The following is a 16,348-nucleotide window of genomic DNA, read 5'->3' as shown; positions in this document are numbered from 1 at the left end:
TCCTGCCTGCACTCCCTTGCGGAGTTACACTGGTTGTGCAAAAATGAGGGGAGATGACCTGGCCGGGGCATGTGGGGTGCCTGGGCTAGTGCGGCCAGCCTTGCCTGGCCTACGTCACAGGCTCCCCAGAGCAAAGGTCTGAACAGGGCAGCATGGACATCAGGTGGGGACACGGCGTCACACAGAAGGTCACAGCAAGGTGAACCTCCTCTGGCTGCAGCCAGGGCCACGCTGGGGTCTGCCACGGCTTGCGCTGGCCCAGAGGCAGGAGTGTGTGGAGAAGACTCCATGAAGAGAGTCGGGTGAGGGAGGCTGCCAGGAGGACGCACGGCAGGGTTCCCGGGGTGCACACCTTGGGCATTTCCTGCTATGCTAGGTCTTCCTGGATCCACAGGAGGGTCCCCTCTTTTCATCCGATCCCCAAGCCCAGGCCTGGGGCAGTGCCCCCCACATGTACCTGGGCCGGCCGTTGCCCCTTCCCACAGAGCCCCCTGGATCTGGCAGCCAGACAGTTTTTTAGAAAAGCAAACTGGCACACCAGGGAGTGACGGGCGCCGACGTGCCTCTCTCCTGCTGGCGCTGTGTGAGGGTTTCCCATTCAAATGGTGAAGCATGGTGCAAATTACATTCAAATTCCAAGGTTCCTTCATGGCACCAAGTTCTCTAAATCTTCCACCAGATCTACTGATTTGATATTTTGTGCCATTAATTCACATTAAAAAAAAATGGGGGTGTTAGATCAAAGTTGGTCAATGTTGGCCAATGGGCCAGTCTAGGCCAGTCTGGGGCCGTGTTATTTTATAAATAAAGTTTTATTGGAACATCACTATGGCTCGACAACAGCAGCTTTGGCGCTGCAGCAGCAGACCTGGGCAGTTGGGACAGCGGCTGCAGGGCCTCCAAATACTGAACTACCCTGTCTGCCCCTTTAGGGACAGGCCCTCCCGCACCGCGTTAGGCGGGGTGACGGTTTTCAGGTTCTGTCTGATACGAGCTTGTTCCCAGAGGCCTCGGTCGGCTCCCCCATTTGATCGGGACAAGCTGACTGGCACGTCCCGTGGAGCCCATTTGGGGGGTACGTAGGACCATGTCCAGCCCCCAGCGAGTACAAACTGCTTTTGTGATGGGAGTGAAATGACCCTGTGGCGTGAGTCCGTCACACGGCCTAGAAGCTTCTAGCACCTTTCAAGGCTTTCCACATCTCCCCGGCGAACTCCAGTGTCTCAGCGTCTCCCCAGGAACAGCACCGAGAAGCCAGGATGCTGCGGCCTCCTTGTAGGCCTTTGGAGACGGCCCGTTGGCCTTTGGCAGCCCGGCCACATCCTGTGGTTTCCGGTCCTGTGCTGCCGCCCACTGCCCCCTCATTGAGAATCCCTGGTCACCTTGGACAGAGGGTAAACGGGTCCAACCCCAGCCTCACGAGGAACGGCCGCTCGGGACTGGTGGTCTCAAGGATGGCCAGACTTGAGCCGGGGCGTGAAGGCAGGGGCCGCGGGAACCTGCTTTTCCAGACCAGTTTCCTTCCTGTGCCGCTAAAACTGGCTTAGTTGCTCAGCCCCAGGCCGGGTTCAAGGACGCGCTGGCTGTTAAGTGTTGGCTTGCACAGGGGCTGCAGAGCGCCTCGGGCCCAGCCGGGGGTGGCCGTGGCCGGCAGGTGAGCCCGGCATGGGATGACCTGGCCGTCTCCCCTCCCTCTTCCCTTTATTCCCATCTTGCAGCAAGCGCTCCAGGGCCTGCGCCCCCCTCACTGACCTGACAGGGAAAGCTGCGTCCTGGGGGCTGTGGGGGAAGGGAGGGCCATGGATGCAGGTGCTCAGGTGACCCAGATGGCTGGTGCTCGCTGGCCTCCAGGGCCTGCCGGGTCATCTGGACGAGCAGCAGCGTCCCTGCAGGACACAGGGCCTGTTACGCCTGGCGCCTGGCTGTGTTGGGACGTGACCTTCCCCTCACCTTTGAAAATAAGAGTGGGTGCCCCAGGTGCGTTCCCTGGAGCTGATGCCCCTTTTCTCTCCCGGTCTAGAGGTGCTGCTGGACCCCTGTCGGACGTGGTGCCCAGCGTCCGCCTGCCAGGCCGTGTGCCAGCTGCAGGAGCTGGGGCCGCAGACCCCCCAGCTGGTGCAGTGCAAGGCCTGCGACACGGAGTTCTGCTCTGCCTGCAAAGCCAGCTGGCACCCCGGCCAGGGCTGCCCTGAGACCATGCCCATCACCTTCCTCCCTGGAGAGAGCAGGTACCTCGCGTCCGTGCAGAAGGCAGGGCTGAGGGCGGGGGGACCTGGCCTTTCCCCTAAATGTACCCTTGGGGATGCACCAGCTCCTGGCTGGGCCCCTCCCGGTCACACCTGGGTCGTCTGGTTGGTTGGTTCTTATTGCTGGAGAGCGGATTCTCTGCTGGCGCCGGGCCAGGCTCAGGAAGCGCGTGTGCCCAATAAACAGTCTGGGGGAGAATGGCCTCCGCCTCCCACCCCGGCCTCCCACTACCCTCCCCGCCCTGGGCCCTGGCCCTGGTGCTGCAACACCAGCCACATAGCGTGTGTCAGAGCCCGCGGCAGCCTGGTCTGCGCTCGCTGGACCCTCCTCATCCATACCTCGTCCACAGCTCGCGCTCAGACACGAGGAGGCGCCAGTTAGCGTTACCCAGGCTGTGAGCCTGTGTGGTTACCAGAGCTGGGTTCTCAGCCTGGGGAGGACGTGTGCAGGAGGCTGCAGTGCGAGGAGGGCACAGAGCAGGGTCTCCATGATCCGGGCAGGCGGGTAAAGGAGAGTCCTGGAGCCCTCGGTGGTTTTTCAGGCTTTTATTGGGCTTTTGACAAGGCAGGGGGACTGGGGGGGCCGGTGAGTCTTCACTCTTCCTGGGCTCTCTGGCGTTTTCTCGTGGTCTCTGCTTCTCCTTTGCTGCCCTCTTACTCTCGTTCTGCTGGCGTCCCTGTGACTCTGCCCTTATAAGTCCCGTCTCAGCCCAGGTGCACCCACCTACACAGGTATGCCCACACCCTGTTCCAGGTGCCGCCATCAGGCGTGCGTGTAGGACCGCAGGGATCCATCATTAACACTAATGGCAGGAGGGCAGAAAAGCCTGATAATTTTCACTTACCCTACAGGCGAGTTAGGGCCTCAGCCTCAGGAAGCAACCAGGCGATCTGCTTAAAGGAGGGCCCTCCACCCCTAGTGAGCGGGTGAGTGGGTTCCCACATTCGGAGAAGCAAGACAACCAGTCCCGAGAGCGCAGTGCAGTCTGGGTGATGTGGAGGCGGGACTCGGCAGAAGAGGGACCCGAGGTGGAGGAGCGTGCATGCTGCAGCCCGAGGACTCCCACCCTCCCATCCTGAGGTTCTGCCTCCTTTAGTTCCTGCTCAGGGTGGTTGTGGCTCCACAGCATCTGTGTGCGTGAAATCCCTCCACCCCCCGCAGACATCACCAAGAACAGAAACCAAAACAAAACACATGTGCAACTTCAAAAGTGAAACAAGGCCGATTAAAATCAAAATGTACAAATCTCATTTTGTGGAAATGTAAAAATCAAGATCTCACATAAAAGTCTGAATTTCTGGCTGATCTGGGCAAACATACCCGCTTGCTGACCGTCATCTGGAGCTGAGCATGTACCGGCTCCCTAGACGGGGTTTGCATCAGCTGTGGCTCGTCCACAGTCCTCACCACTCCCTCTTGCCTCCTGCTTCTGAGGCTGATGGTCAGGTGTCCTTGCCACTGCAAGCCCAGGTAGCTGGTCTCACACAGTAGAGTTGTCCTGTTTAAAGTCAGACCTTCCCTTAGCCCGTGTTCCCACTCGCCACCTGACCGGCTTCACTCACGTTACGTGTTTTCCCCGTAAAGACATGAGAACATGTAGCGTGTGATGAAATGGTCAGTCTCCATTCTGCCTTCCTAAATGTGAGTTCAGAGTAAAAGATGTTATTACTAATAATTTGAACTATACTTTGCGCTAGAAAATGTCTGAAAACCACGGTCCCTGCCGTGCCCATTTCTCTGTGTGTCCCAAGAGCAGAACCAAAGCTCTGTCGTCCTGCTGCGGGCGCTCCCCGGCCTGCATACCGCGTGACTCCTGGCTCTGCAGAGCTCACATCACTCTAGCAGGAGTCGCAGCCACAAGTGTGCAGAGGTAGTTGGAGGCACGTCCGTCCACGCCCCTTACTCGTTTGCCCCTTGCGGCGACCTGGACCTGCTTTGTTCTAAATCACATCTGTTTGGCCTGTTAGTTTGCCTTAAAATTGTAAAAGAAGTTGATCTAGAAGGTTTCATTTCTCCCAGTGATGCTATCCATAACAACTGCCGTTTACGGACTGCTCCTCACTCTTGATCTTCACAACACCCCCAAGGGGCACACTGTGGGCCTCAGCTGTGCAGGCAGGAGAGGACTGCTATGACGTAGCCCCGCCCAAGGGGCGTCTGTGCACGTCGGGTCCCTGAGCTCCCCACTGGGCTGCTGCGTCCTTCAGCACCTGCCTGCGCTACTGCTGAGCCGAACAGCCACGTTCAGCTGGGGCATTTGCACCGGGCGGGAGCCAGGGCTTGGGCGAGCCCTCTGGCTGGGTCCTAGGCTCAGCTATTTCGGTAGCGCTACTCAAGCCAGGCTGCGCCCGCTCTCAAGCATGCTGTGGTCGGGACAACAGGATCGGGCCCTCCCCCGACGTGCACTCAGCGGTGCACTGAGTTCCCAACAGGCAGCTCACCCAGCGGGAGCCATGTTTCCCCTGGTGACGTCGTGTCGATGTTGAGTGGACGCCGTGAGTTAGCGCAGCGTGGCAGGAGCCGCCGTCATGTGTAGTAACACCTGCCACCTGGTGACTGTGCCCTCCAGAGCCCTTCGTGCGTCCCGCCAGCTGTCTGTTTAAAATGAATGGCACGAGGCCCTTCCACGTCCCGGCAGGCGTGTGCGTGTGCGTGGCTTCCCCACGGCAGCAGAGCGTGCGTGGGAGGGAGCGCGGCCGCCCTTCCACGGCCCTTCCACAGCCCTGCCCTGCCCTCAACGGGAAGCCCGAGCTCGGTCCGGGTCACACAGCTGGCTGTGGGGCAGCGCTCTGCACCCCCGGCCTCGCCAGCCGAGGACTGGAGGTCGTGTGTCTGCACTTTTGTTTCCTTCTGATGATGTCCAGGCGCATGGAACGGGCTCCGCCCCTTGCAAAGCAGACAGAGGCCGAACAGGCACCTCACAGGCCTGATCCCACTCGCGTCTCCGCTCTAAGCCTTCAGCCGCATTTCCTCCAGGGTGTCTGGACATCACTAAGTTTAGATTCCTGCTGACGCTGCCCCCACCCCCCCAGCGTGAGAAAGGCCTTCTGGGGTGGTCACGGCACGTTGTGCCCCTTTGACCTCACGTAGTGTCCAGTGCCCCGGGGCCCCTTGAGTTGAGCTTGTGCTTCCTGAGAACCAGGCCCCCAGCCACCGGCCCTGACGGCACCCCCAGCCCTGACGCTTCTCCCCCCACTCTGCTGCCCCCCACGGCCCCCTCCTGACGACCCCGCCTGCGCCCCTCCGCTCTCCCGCAGCTCCGCCTTCGCCCCAGAGGACGACGATGCGCCCATCAAGCGCTGCCCGCAGTGCCGCGTCTACATCGAGCGGGACGAGGGCTGCGCGCAGATGATGTGCAAGAGCTGCAAGCACGCCTTCTGCTGGTACTGCCTGGAGTCCCTGGACGTGAGTACCGCGGCCCCCGCCAGGCCGCGCCCCGAGGGTGGGCGCTGCTTCCTGCGGAGCCGGGGGACGCCCCTGTGCGCAGAAGCGGTGTCTGGCGCGGGGACACAGGCAGCCTGGGCGGGTGGTTCCCGGGACTATGCCGAGGCAGGCGTCTGGCCCGGACGGTCCCGCAGGCCTGGATCCTCCTGGAGGCTAGAGGGATGGGGGTTTTGGCTTGTCGGCTCGGCCTGGAGAGCCGTGCACGGGGTGCTGGGATGGGCCCCAGTTTCTCTCGGCCCTGGAGGCCATCCGAGACAGGGTGCCGCTGTGTTGGGGTTCTGGGGAGGACCCTCCTCCCGCTGTGCCCTGGCAGGATGGAGAGAGGGAGCACGGGCTTCCTCCTCCTCTTCCAAGCTCCCATCCCATCGCGGGGGCCCATTGCACAGCCTCACCTGCACCTCCTTACTTCCCAAAGGCCCCACCTCCAGATCCCGGGGCGAGGGCTGCTGCGGTGAGTGTCCGGCAAGGCAGAGTCGGGAGCATGGTGGGAAAGAGAGAGTGCGCGAGAGGCGGACACTGCCAGGCAGCGGTTCGGCGGCCAGAGGAGCCTGCCCTCCGAGTCAGCAGGGGTGGACGCTTCTCCAGCGCGTACCTGCAGGCGGTGCCCGGCCTGCCTCTCCCTTCTCGTGCCAAGGCCGCCCCCCACTCCCGGCTTCCTCTAGAGCTGGGAGGTCTGGTGAAAGCGAGGCTGCTTTGCGGCCCCTGCCCGGTGGGCGTCCGGTGACGCCCTGGTGACTGGTTTTACAAGAGCTCATGGGATGGTCTGACAGCACCCTGAACTAGCAGAGCTGGTTGTCACTTCACATCGCCGAGCATCAAGTCACACGGGGGTGCGTGCATGTCTTCCGTCCTGTCCACACTGGGGGCTGCGCCAGCCCCCCTTACCCCACAGCAGCGCTGCCCCGGGGTCCAGTGAAAAGGGGGTCAGAGCAAATCCCTGTGGACGATGTCAGTAGTCGCCCGCTGACCGGAGGCGTGGATGATTCCGGCGAGGAGGACCCGATGACCCGCTCTGAGCGGGGCGGCCTGGAGGAGGCCCTCAGAGTGTGGTCTCTGTTCCTAAAGGGACCTGGGCCCAGGGCACGGATTGGGCGACTGGCCTCTGCAGGGTGGGGGGGGGGGTGTGGGCATCTTGCTGCCAGACCAGGTCAGACCTGCTCGGCCTCTGCAGGTTCTGAAAATGCGCCAGCATCCGGGTGGGGTGTGAGCTTGGCTGATGCTGATGCCCCTGGGCCTGCTGGTGGCCAAGCAAGGGCCCTCCTTGGGGTGGCATTTCGCCAGTTGGGGCAGAATGCGGGCGGCCTCGACCGACGGCCCCCCCATGCCTGTGGCTGCCTTGACGCTTTCTAGGGAACAGAAAAGCTGCCTCCTGTTCAGGGGCCCAGAAGTTTGTGGAAAAAGCCCACAGGCTCATCTGGTGCATGGGAGACTGGGGTGTAGGGGCTCCCCTGGACGTCTTGAGACCAGGAAGCTCACACAGGGAGGTGGTCAGGGGTCATGGGACCCCCAGGCGAAGGGCAGCGTTCCCTGCGGGCTGGGGGGCGCCCCTCAGGTCAGTGGGCTGGGAAGTTGCATAGGAGGGTAGTCCCCAGCCCCCTCCCACGTCAGGGGGCGTTTAAAGGTCTGCACTGAGGGGCACCTCCCAGCCGAGCAGCCAGACGCTCCCGGAGGAGGATGGACCAGAGATAAAGGGGACTCTGGCGTCCAGGAGTATCCCCTCAGGGTACAGGAGGGCCTCCCAGCTCCTGGTTCTGAAGCCCCACCTCTTCCAAGATGGTCTTTCCTCCTGAGCCGGAGCCAGAGGCTCCCAAGCGAGGGACCAGACGCCCCCTAGTGCCCGAGTCCTCCCTGCAGCTGTCCAGGCAGGCAGAGGTCAGGCACCAGCCATGCTGGACCTGCCCCCGCCTGTCCCCTGCCCGGGGCGTGGGGGAGACCCTGGCAGAGCTCAGCCCTGCGCGGGGAGCAGCCCGGGAGCCCACTCTCTGCTCCCTCCCCAGGACGACTTCCTCCTGATCCACTACGACAAGGGGCCCTGCCGGAACAAGCTGGGCCACTCCAGGGCCTCTGTCATCTGGCACCGGACGCAGGTAGGGGGGGCACCTGACGCTTGGGTCTGGGGGGGCAGCGGAGAACGTGTGGGGCAGGTGCAGGTGTGGGGCAGCCAGCAGGCCGGTGGGAAAGCCAGGTAGGGCCCCGGCGCAAGCCAGGGCGAGGCACAGCGTCAGAGGCCACCCCGGGCCTGCGCCCCCAGGCCCCGCATCCGCTCCATTGCCCTCCCTCCTCCCTTCTCAAGAGAATGACAGGATCCCACCCAGAGTCGCCTCCTGAGAACAAACGGCCCTCCAGGCCCCCCAGGAGCCGCCAGTCTCCGGAGCAGAGTCAGAGGCGGGGGCAGAGCCCAGCAGCTGTTTTCTGTTGCCCCCAGGCGCGCTGCCCTCTTTCCAAGCCCACAGTGGCCCTGACAGACCCTTACCCGGCTCCCTTCAGAGCCGAGAAACAGGCCCCGAGGGTGGCAGCGCCTGTCAGGTTAGAGCCGCGCCCAGCGCGCTTTTCCCGCTCCCACGCGAGGCGCCGGCCCAGCGCCAGGCTTGTGCTGGGGTCGGGGCCGCAGGGGCTGAAGCCGGGATGGGGGCCGCCAGCCCAGGAGGAACTGAACTTCGGGCTTCTTGGACCCCTCTCCCGCCTGGATTTTCATGGTAACGTGTGCGTTTGAGGCGCGTTCCCTCCGGCGGCGGCGGCGGCTTGAGCAAAGTCCAAGCGTGCGGCGGTCACTGTTGGGGTTGAATCCCCGGGGATGACTCGGGCGTGTCCCTCCCGGGCGCAGCGCGCCCAGCCTCGCCTCCCCGGCCTCGGGCCTCACCACCCCACGTCCCCGGGAGCCCTCCTCCTCGCGGGCCCCTCCCCGGCCCCCGTAACGCCTGGAAGCCGGCAGAGGGGTCTGCAGACGGCGCTGCTGCCTGCTGAGACGGGGCTCCTCGAGGGCCGAGGTCTTCCGGGTCCGTGGCAGCTGGGCAGCGTCCGGCTCGGGGCCTGGCGGCGAGCTGGGTGTGTGCTCGGAGGAAGGCTGGGGCTGCAGGAGGGAGAGGGACGGAGTTTTTAAAGGGAGGAAAGGGGACGGGGAGTGGAGGAACACAGCCCAGGCTCGCTCGGCCTCCCGCCCCAGCCCCTGCGGCCTGGCCTCCTGCCCCAGCAGCCTGGCCTCCCGCCCCAGCCCCTGTGGCCCAGCCTCCCGCCCCAGCGGCCCGGCCTCCCGCCCCAGCCTCTGCAGCGGCCACCTGTGGCCCAGCTCTCCTCCTAGGCTCCACTGCCCGCACACAATGGCGTGTGGTGGCGGGCGCTTGGGAGAGTAGCACAGGCACGCACACCTGTAACTGCAGACACCTGGGCTGAGAAAACACACACACACACATACACGCGCGCACACATACACGTGCACACACATGCATGCACGCACGCACCTACGCATGCACATACACGGTGTTTGCATATGTAAATATGGACACCTGGGCCAAAAAGCAAAGCCAGGGATTAAAGGGGAGATTTTCGGGCTCAGCTGCTGCTCCCCGCCGCCTGCTGGTCCGCCTGTGCCTGGTTCCGAGCTTCAGCATCAAAGGCCTGATACAGCCAAGGCCCCAGATTCTCTTTCCGTCTGCCCGAATCAGCAATGACGCTGCCGGCCTGGGCTGCTTACGCAACGGGGGGCGGGAGGGGGAGCGTGAGCAGAGATGAGGAGGGCTGGGGGGCAGTGGCTGGCGAGGGCCTGGCGGGTCACCCCCCACCGCCGTGGGACCCACAGGCCCGCCCCTGACCCCGGCTCCCGTGTCTCCTTCCTGCAGGTCGTGGGCATTTTCGCCGGATTTGGGCTCCTGCTCTTGGTGGCCTCCCCTTTCCTGCTCCTGGCCACCCCCTTCGTGCTCTGCTGCAAGTGCAAGTGCAGTAAGGGAGACGACGACCCGCTGCCCACCTAGGCCGAGGCGGTCGGCCAACAGGACTGCCCCCGGGAGCGAGGTCCGCCCCGCCCCCACCCAACATCTCTCTTGCCTTACGTGCCCCATTGAGCTTCACCGCGTCACGCCTGACGCCGCGATTTCAGGGACTGACGTCAGAGCGCTTGCCGCAGCCCAGGTAGCGCCGGGCTGGGAAGGCCAGGCCGCCCGTCCCTGCAGCCGCCGCTGCGCTTGGGGGGAGCCGGCTGCTCGCGGGCCGTGTTCTCCTGTGGCCACGCGGGGTCTGGGGCTCTGGGCTTCTCTGCAGGGGGCCCCTCTCCGCGTCGGGATGGAGCTTGGGGCTGAGGAGTCCTGGAGGTGGCCGCCCTCTGCAGACAGCACCTCACTGGTGACTGGAGGCCAGCATCTGCTCGCGACAGCTGTGTTACTACCGATGGCATGTAGGACTCCTTTCTAGAAGGCTTTTCCCCAGCCGAGTAGTGAGATCAGCAAGGTGCATCTAAACCATCCTATGCCTTTCTTGCAATGTGCATTTTGAGAAGTTACTGTTAAATGACTCTGACCTGGCCGCACTGCAGGAGACGGAGAAAGCCTTATGTTCTCTGCGTTTCCCTTGGCACCTGTGCCGGCGGCTTGTTGAGCGCCGTCGGCCGGGTCCTGTCATAAGCGTGGTTCCTGCGTCGCTGCTTGTCCTTGAGAACCCGGCTAATGGGCAGCTGCGTCACCAGGTCTGCTTTGTGGTTTTTCTCGCTCGGGGCCGACCTCACACCCAGGGTGCAGCAAACATTGTCTCATGTCTTCAGGAGCCAAGTGTTTTACTGGGAAGTGGTTCAACTAGCAGTCGGGTTTGGCCGCAGGCCTCGTCCCCCCGTGGATGAGAGTCGGGAACCGCAGGGCTGACCCTCAGAGCAGGACCTCTCGGCAGGGCGGGGAGAGGCCTGTGTGTTCACAGTTGCTTGAGTGATGGAGGAGCCACTTCTGTCCTGCACGGCCCACCACCCCGCTGCCGACCTTCTCACCTCACTGTTATTTTGATGAGGGATTTCACCTCTAGGGGCTTTTCCAGACTGTGAGTGACCGTCCTGTGGCTGCAGGAAGCAGGGGTTCAATAAGACACGTCACTCCACTAACTTCGCAGAGTGGGAAGCGCGGTCCTTAGGGGAGCTGATCTTCCTATGGCGTTTAAAGCCGCACGTGCTTTTAGAGACCAAAGTGGTTGCATCAAACTACAGACGACGAGAAGGCGCGTGGGGGGCATTAGCATTAGCGGGGGCCTTGGGACACTGGTGAGCCTTCCACAAAGGGGCGCCCAGGACGAGACCCAGCTTGTATGGCCGCACTCCTCGCGGGAGGGTGTGGAGATTCTGTGTCTGGGGCTCGGGTCTAGAGGCCTGTCCCCTTCGCTCTGAGCATTAGTGCGTGAGGGGAGCAGGAGCGGCTCACTCTCCCGCCCTCCTATTTATTTTCCTTGTGAAACCGTGTGGGAAGTCGGTCTGTGTCACAGTCCTGTTGAATAGTCTTGTAGCTGCCCTTTAGAATTGAGGCACTGAGAGGACATTCCTGCGGCCATCTGCTCGGATGAGCTGGGGCTGTAAGTCTCGTAGCTGGAGGGGTGACCACAGGGACTACTGGTCCGTGCCTTTTCTGGAGGGGCGATGACTCCCTGGGTCCCAGGACAAGCCGGGGCTGCCCCTGTGGTCAGCCTGGGTGTGGACACGGTGATAGGCCTTGCACGAGGCTTGAAGAGGCGGTTCTGTCTCCAGTGACCCCCCTCCCCCGCAGGCCTTCTATACCCCAACCTGTACTGGCAGCTGCCTGTTGTCCACTGCACTTGACGTGAGTAGCACGTAGTAGGGCCCCTGCCTCAGGCTCGGATGGGGCCAGCCCTTCCCCAAGGCCTGGGCCCAGGCTGGGGCGCAGCTGCTTTCCTGGTGGGTGAGGCCCTTAGGGAGGAAGGCGCCTCAGCCACGTTCCTCAGGGCCCTGACTTCTGTGCCTTCCCTCCCAGGCTCTGGTCTGGCGGGGACAGGAGGTCAGGGCCGCCAGGGCCCATAGCGCCCATACGCCCCGACCCTCCGCATCAGGCACGCCTTGGTGTGCTGCACTTGACTTCATAATTAACGAGGCCGACACTGTCCTTTCTGTGCAACAATAGCAGCAGGAGCACATGGGGAGCTGCCGTAGCTGGGGAGCCTCCAGCAGGCCCCCTTCAGCCCGAGCGTTCCCCGTTGCTCACGGGGTGCAGCATTCACCAGCCGGTGTGATGAGCGAGCAGCACGTGGGAAACACTGGTTCTGTGTGAACCAGCAAAACCTGGGGGGTCTCTGTCCTGAGCAGGGACTTGCTGACGGCTCTGTGCAGACCCCCTGCGGGCACAGGTACTCCTGGGCTTAGAGAGGCCTTTAGACTCTGGGGAGGGGGGAAGGGGCCCGAGAGATCGCCACAGTCAGCTCTGTGCTGTCCCTCTGGGGTGACTGCGGAGGACACGGCTGCCCCGATGTTCCTGCAGCTCAGCAGCCGAGCTCCCCGGGGTCAGCTGAGCTCCCCAGGGTCAGCTGTGGCAGCACAGGGCCCAGTGGACAGCCCCGTCACAGAGACCCACCTAGAATAAGGGCTGCCAGAACACCCGAGGGTGCGTGGACTGCTGCCCCGTCAGCTCTTCCTCCACCCGCAGGAAGCTGCAGGCACCAGCACCAGCCACGGGGAGGGGCATCCTCTTCACGCGCCTGCTCGGGGCCTCCCTGACCAGAGTGAGGCCCGAGGGGGGCTGCCGGGTCTGCGAGAGAGATCCATCCAGGCGACGTTCCCTTTCCCGCTGAGGTCACACAGTTTGAGTCATCGACGGGACCAGAGCGACCCCCCTGGTGGCGTGGGGCGTGTGAGGTGGGACGGAAGTGGGCAGCCCTTTCATGTGTCTCAGACTCTCGCGTATGACTCAATCCCCGGACGCACCTCGGCGCGGTGGATGGTCAAGGGCAGACTTCGCAAGCGGCACCTGGCGGCTCCTTGAAGGACGCCGACGCTGGCCGAGTCCTCGACGTGGAGCCAAGCCCCGCGGAGCAGCACAGTGAGGGATGGTGGCCGGTGTTGCCCTCCAGTGCCAAGAACCGGGCCGTGCTGGGGCCCCGCGGCCGCCGCCCTCCTGCCCCCGCTAGAGCGCGAGGCTCCGGTGTCCCCCGCGGCCCCCCTGGAGTCCTGCCGTCCTGTCTTCCAAACTCCAGGGCCCCCACCCCGCGGCGCCCGCGGGCCTGAGCCGCGCCGTCGCTGTTGCTCCCGGTGCCCTGGCCTCTGCAGGAGGGGGTCCCGCGGCGGTCGCCAGAGCGACGCTCGTGGGTGGGCGCTGTCCTGGCCGCCCCACTGTGATGTGGAGACGCTGCGATGCCTTTGCCTCGTGTTCGTACTTTGGATCCTCCGGACAGCTGGGGCCGCGGTCCCGGCCCGCCCGCGAGCTGACCGTGTCTCTGTCGCCCGCCTCCCCTCGAGGAGGGGTTTGTTTTTAATGATATTTTGGCTAGAATACAGGTTACTTTTGTAAATCCTGTCTGGCTCCATCTTTTGTACCTTCCGAGCGGGCGGCGGGCTGAGTGGGACCCTTGTCCTGACTCGGGGGGCGGGGAGGGGCGGGTGTCGCCGGGAAGGAGCCCTCGTCTGTCTGCTGGGGCTGCCGGCGCCCTGGCTCCAGAGCGGCGGGTCAGGTCGGGGTGATCCCGCCCACTCGCGTGCCCCCTGCGGGGCCAGGACCACAGACCCCCAGCTCGTGTTGGGAGTGTCATCACCTCGGGAGCAGCCGCGTGGTGCCGGGAGGAAAAGGCGAGCCGTTGGCTCTCGCCCACCACGTCCACTTAGTGAGTTTGCCAAGAGCAGCAACAGCGAGTCTAAGGCCGCATGTCCCCCCCCCCACTAACCTCGTGGCCCCTGGGCTCACGGAGGGACACGCCGCGCTTCCCCCGGCACACCCCGGGAGGACGCCCGCGGCCCTCAGCCCCCTGCCCTGCCGCTCAGGCCCCTGCGCCCGGGGCCCGGTGGTTAAGGCAGAGCAAAATGGAGTGAAAATAAAAAAAGGGGGCTCGGGGGTTAAGGAGGAGGCAGAAAGGCCCAAGGTGACGGGACGAGGTGACGGGAAAATGAAACAGTGTAAGTTACAGGCGAGATAAAACTACACCCTGTCTCTTCAGGCACCGCTTATGACAGGTGAGCGTGGTGCAGATGAGGCCTCACCTCGAGCACCTGCAGGTGTCCCGACAGGTGTCGACCCTCCTGCGGCGGCGCTCGGCCTGCCTCGCACGCTCTGTCCGCGTCGTCGGGAGGGAGTGGAATTCTGCGTCGGGAAAGCAGCCCCTCGCCGTCCCCCGTGTAATTACCAGGCCCCCCTCATCCCTCTCCCCTGTGATGGGACTCAGCCCCCTGGAAGGCGCAGGACTCACTGCACTGTGCTTGGCTCTCGGCTTTCTCCAGGCACTGAGGAAATAAATGAACACGAGCTTGTCACCCCTACCTGTGTCTGCCCCACAGTAAGAGCTTCTGCAACTCCCATCACAGAAGGAATCGAACTTTCCGTGGGGGGGGGGGGTGTTTGGGTTGGGAAGACAGTCCCTTGGGATCATCCAATTAAAAAAAAAAAACACACATTAAACTAGAACCTGAACTGCACAGACTGTCTGGAAGCAAGAGTCTCGCCTCGGGGTAAAACATCACTTAGAGCCGGGACTGTCCCGGCCCTTCTCTGGCCCCTCCCGCAGGTGCGGCCGGCTCGGGCCTCTGGCCTCCAGGCGAGCATCCAAGGACTGTTCCGCAGGTGAAGCAGCATAAGAGGAGCCTGGATGGGGTCTGTCCTTGGGAGCACAGGGCCAGCGTTTGCCCTTGACCCTGCTACCCCCCTCACCTGCAGAGACCCCTCACCTGCAGAGACCCCTCATCTGCAGAGACCCCTCACCTGCAGGGACCCCTCACCTGCAGAGACCCCTCACCTGCAGAGACCCCCTCACCTGCAGAGACCCCTCACCTGCAGAGACCCCTCACCTGCAGGGACCCCTCACCTGGGCCAGGTGGCATGTGTCTCCTCCCGGGCAGAGCTGGCTCTGGGAGGACAATGTCCCATGTGAAGATGCAAGTCCCCATCCCCCATTTTCAAGCCCCAGGGAACCCCTAAGGGGAGGAGCTCCCCCAGGCACACACACCATTCGGGAGCTTTCAGCGCCAGGGAGAAAACACCTCCCTGCTCTTCCCCAAGGGCCTCCCGAAGGCCTCCGGGTGCCGGGAGGCCTCGGGGTGGACCTGAGCAGGACCTGCCGTCCGCCCCGGGTTGGCGTCTGTTCCGGGGAAGCGGCTCCAGCGGCCCTGCAAGGACGGAAGCTCCGGCGTCTCTGCTGCACGGTGGACGTGCGCTGAGGCCACCCTGCGGCGGAGGCCAAGCTCAGGGCTGAGGCAGACACGGGGAGGGACGGCCGTTTGCCGGAAGGAGCCTCGCTCCGAACCGCGGCTCCAGGACAGCCCAGCGCAGCGAGGAATCTCTGCACTCGGCGCTCCCCACGCGCTGAAACAGTGAAGCCCAGAGGGACACGCGGACCACAGGGGACCTGCGCGCCTCGGCCCGCCCCACCGGAGGGCTTGACCACAGCGAGGGGCGTGTGGACACGCAGGCCCGGCTGAAGCAGCACCTGGATGCTGCTCTGCAGACCCTCCCCGACCTCAGGCCTGCCCCCCCCACCTCAGACCCTCAGGCACCCCCTCCCTCCTCAGGCCCTCCTCTGGCCTCAGATGTACCTGGTCCCGGGGCTCACAGGCTCACAGGCTCGGTGCTGGGCTGCACTTCCCGGGAGGACCCGAGACCGCAGACCCCAGGGCAGGTGCGCGCCTGGGCCCCGGGAAGCGCCAGAGGGAGAGTGGGTCCTGGCAGCTGTGGGAGCCAGGGCTGCGCGGGCAGAGGGGATGGAGGTGACGTTCGTGACAGAGGCTGGGCCCCCTTGGGGAGCCAGCCCTGCCCCCCCCCCCCCCCCCGGCGCAGCCGGTTCTCATTGGGGTTTGGGGTCAAAGGCGCAGATTCAGGGCATTCCCTGGAAAGCAGGGGCGCGGGGAATGGCAGGATATGAATTCTCAGTGCGGGAGAGAGCAGAGAGGAGAGAGGACGGGTCGGTCTTGCAGCCGCTCTCCCCAAGACTCTGTCTTCCACCCGGCACCCAAGAGCCGAGGGCATCTCCCTTGGGGTCCACAGAGGGACAAAGGGGAGCGGCTGGACTTCTCCCAGCGGCTTGGGCGTGTCCAGGGACAGAACTGAGGTGCAACCTCTGCAGAACCCCTGTCTGGTGCACCCGCTGCCGGGGTGACCGGGGGTAATAACCCAACGCTTGTGTTATGGCGGGAGCAGCCAGCGTGTGCACGGCACTTGCAGGTGACGCTAAATGGGGAGTCGCTACAGACACCACTTGGGGCACAGATGATGAAGGGGAAACCAGGGAAAGTTATGGCGAAGTGTGAGCATGTGTGCCTGGGGTGGGGGCGGTGGGTGCCCCAGGGGCCAGGGCTGAGGGGGACCCAGCGGCCGAGCACCCCGGCTCTGGGTTTGGAGACGCCGGTGCCCTGTGGTTGGGCAGCCCAGCTTTTCCAGGGACGGCATTTGACACGGGGCCCCTCGCCTGCCGCCCGTGGGCAGCTAGACGCCCCTCTGGACTGGTGCCTGCCCTGGTGGCGGGCGGGGGAGATGTCCTGGGGGGT

At 64.0% G+C, this 16,348-nt stretch overlaps 1 protein-coding gene across 4 annotated transcripts in view; it reads left to right on the top strand.

Annotated features, from left to right (window-relative positions):
* RNF144A (ring finger protein 144A) overlaps positions 1–13,193 on the top strand; it is a 65,218-nt gene extending 52,025 nt beyond the window's left edge. For 2 of the 4 annotated variants that reach the window (XM_037528563.2, XM_037528564.2), the window contains exons 5-8: positions 2,021–2,228; positions 5,505–5,652; positions 7,689–7,778; positions 9,528–13,193. In XM_037528563.2, the coding sequence (XP_037384460.1) occupies positions 2,021–2,228; positions 5,505–5,652; positions 7,689–7,778; positions 9,528–9,659 (578 nt within the window). In that variant the 3' untranslated portion in view covers positions 9,660–13,193. The remainder of the gene's footprint in view (positions 1–2,020; positions 2,229–5,504; positions 5,653–7,688; positions 7,779–9,527) is intronic. The other 2 variants (XM_054701419.1, XM_037528566.1) reach the window with 1 other exon arrangement.
* Positions 13,194–16,348: the final 3,155 nt, after the last annotated feature.

Source organism: Talpa occidentalis, unplaced genomic scaffold (assembly GCF_014898055.3).
Source record: "Talpa occidentalis isolate TD23 unplaced genomic scaffold, MPIMG_talOcc4v2.1 talOcc4.5, whole genome shotgun sequence".
Lineage (NCBI taxonomy): Eukaryota > Metazoa > Chordata > Mammalia > Eulipotyphla > Talpidae > Talpa > Talpa occidentalis.
The sequence above is the reverse complement of the archived record's forward strand: the minus strand, read 5'-3'. Positions and strand labels throughout refer to the sequence as shown.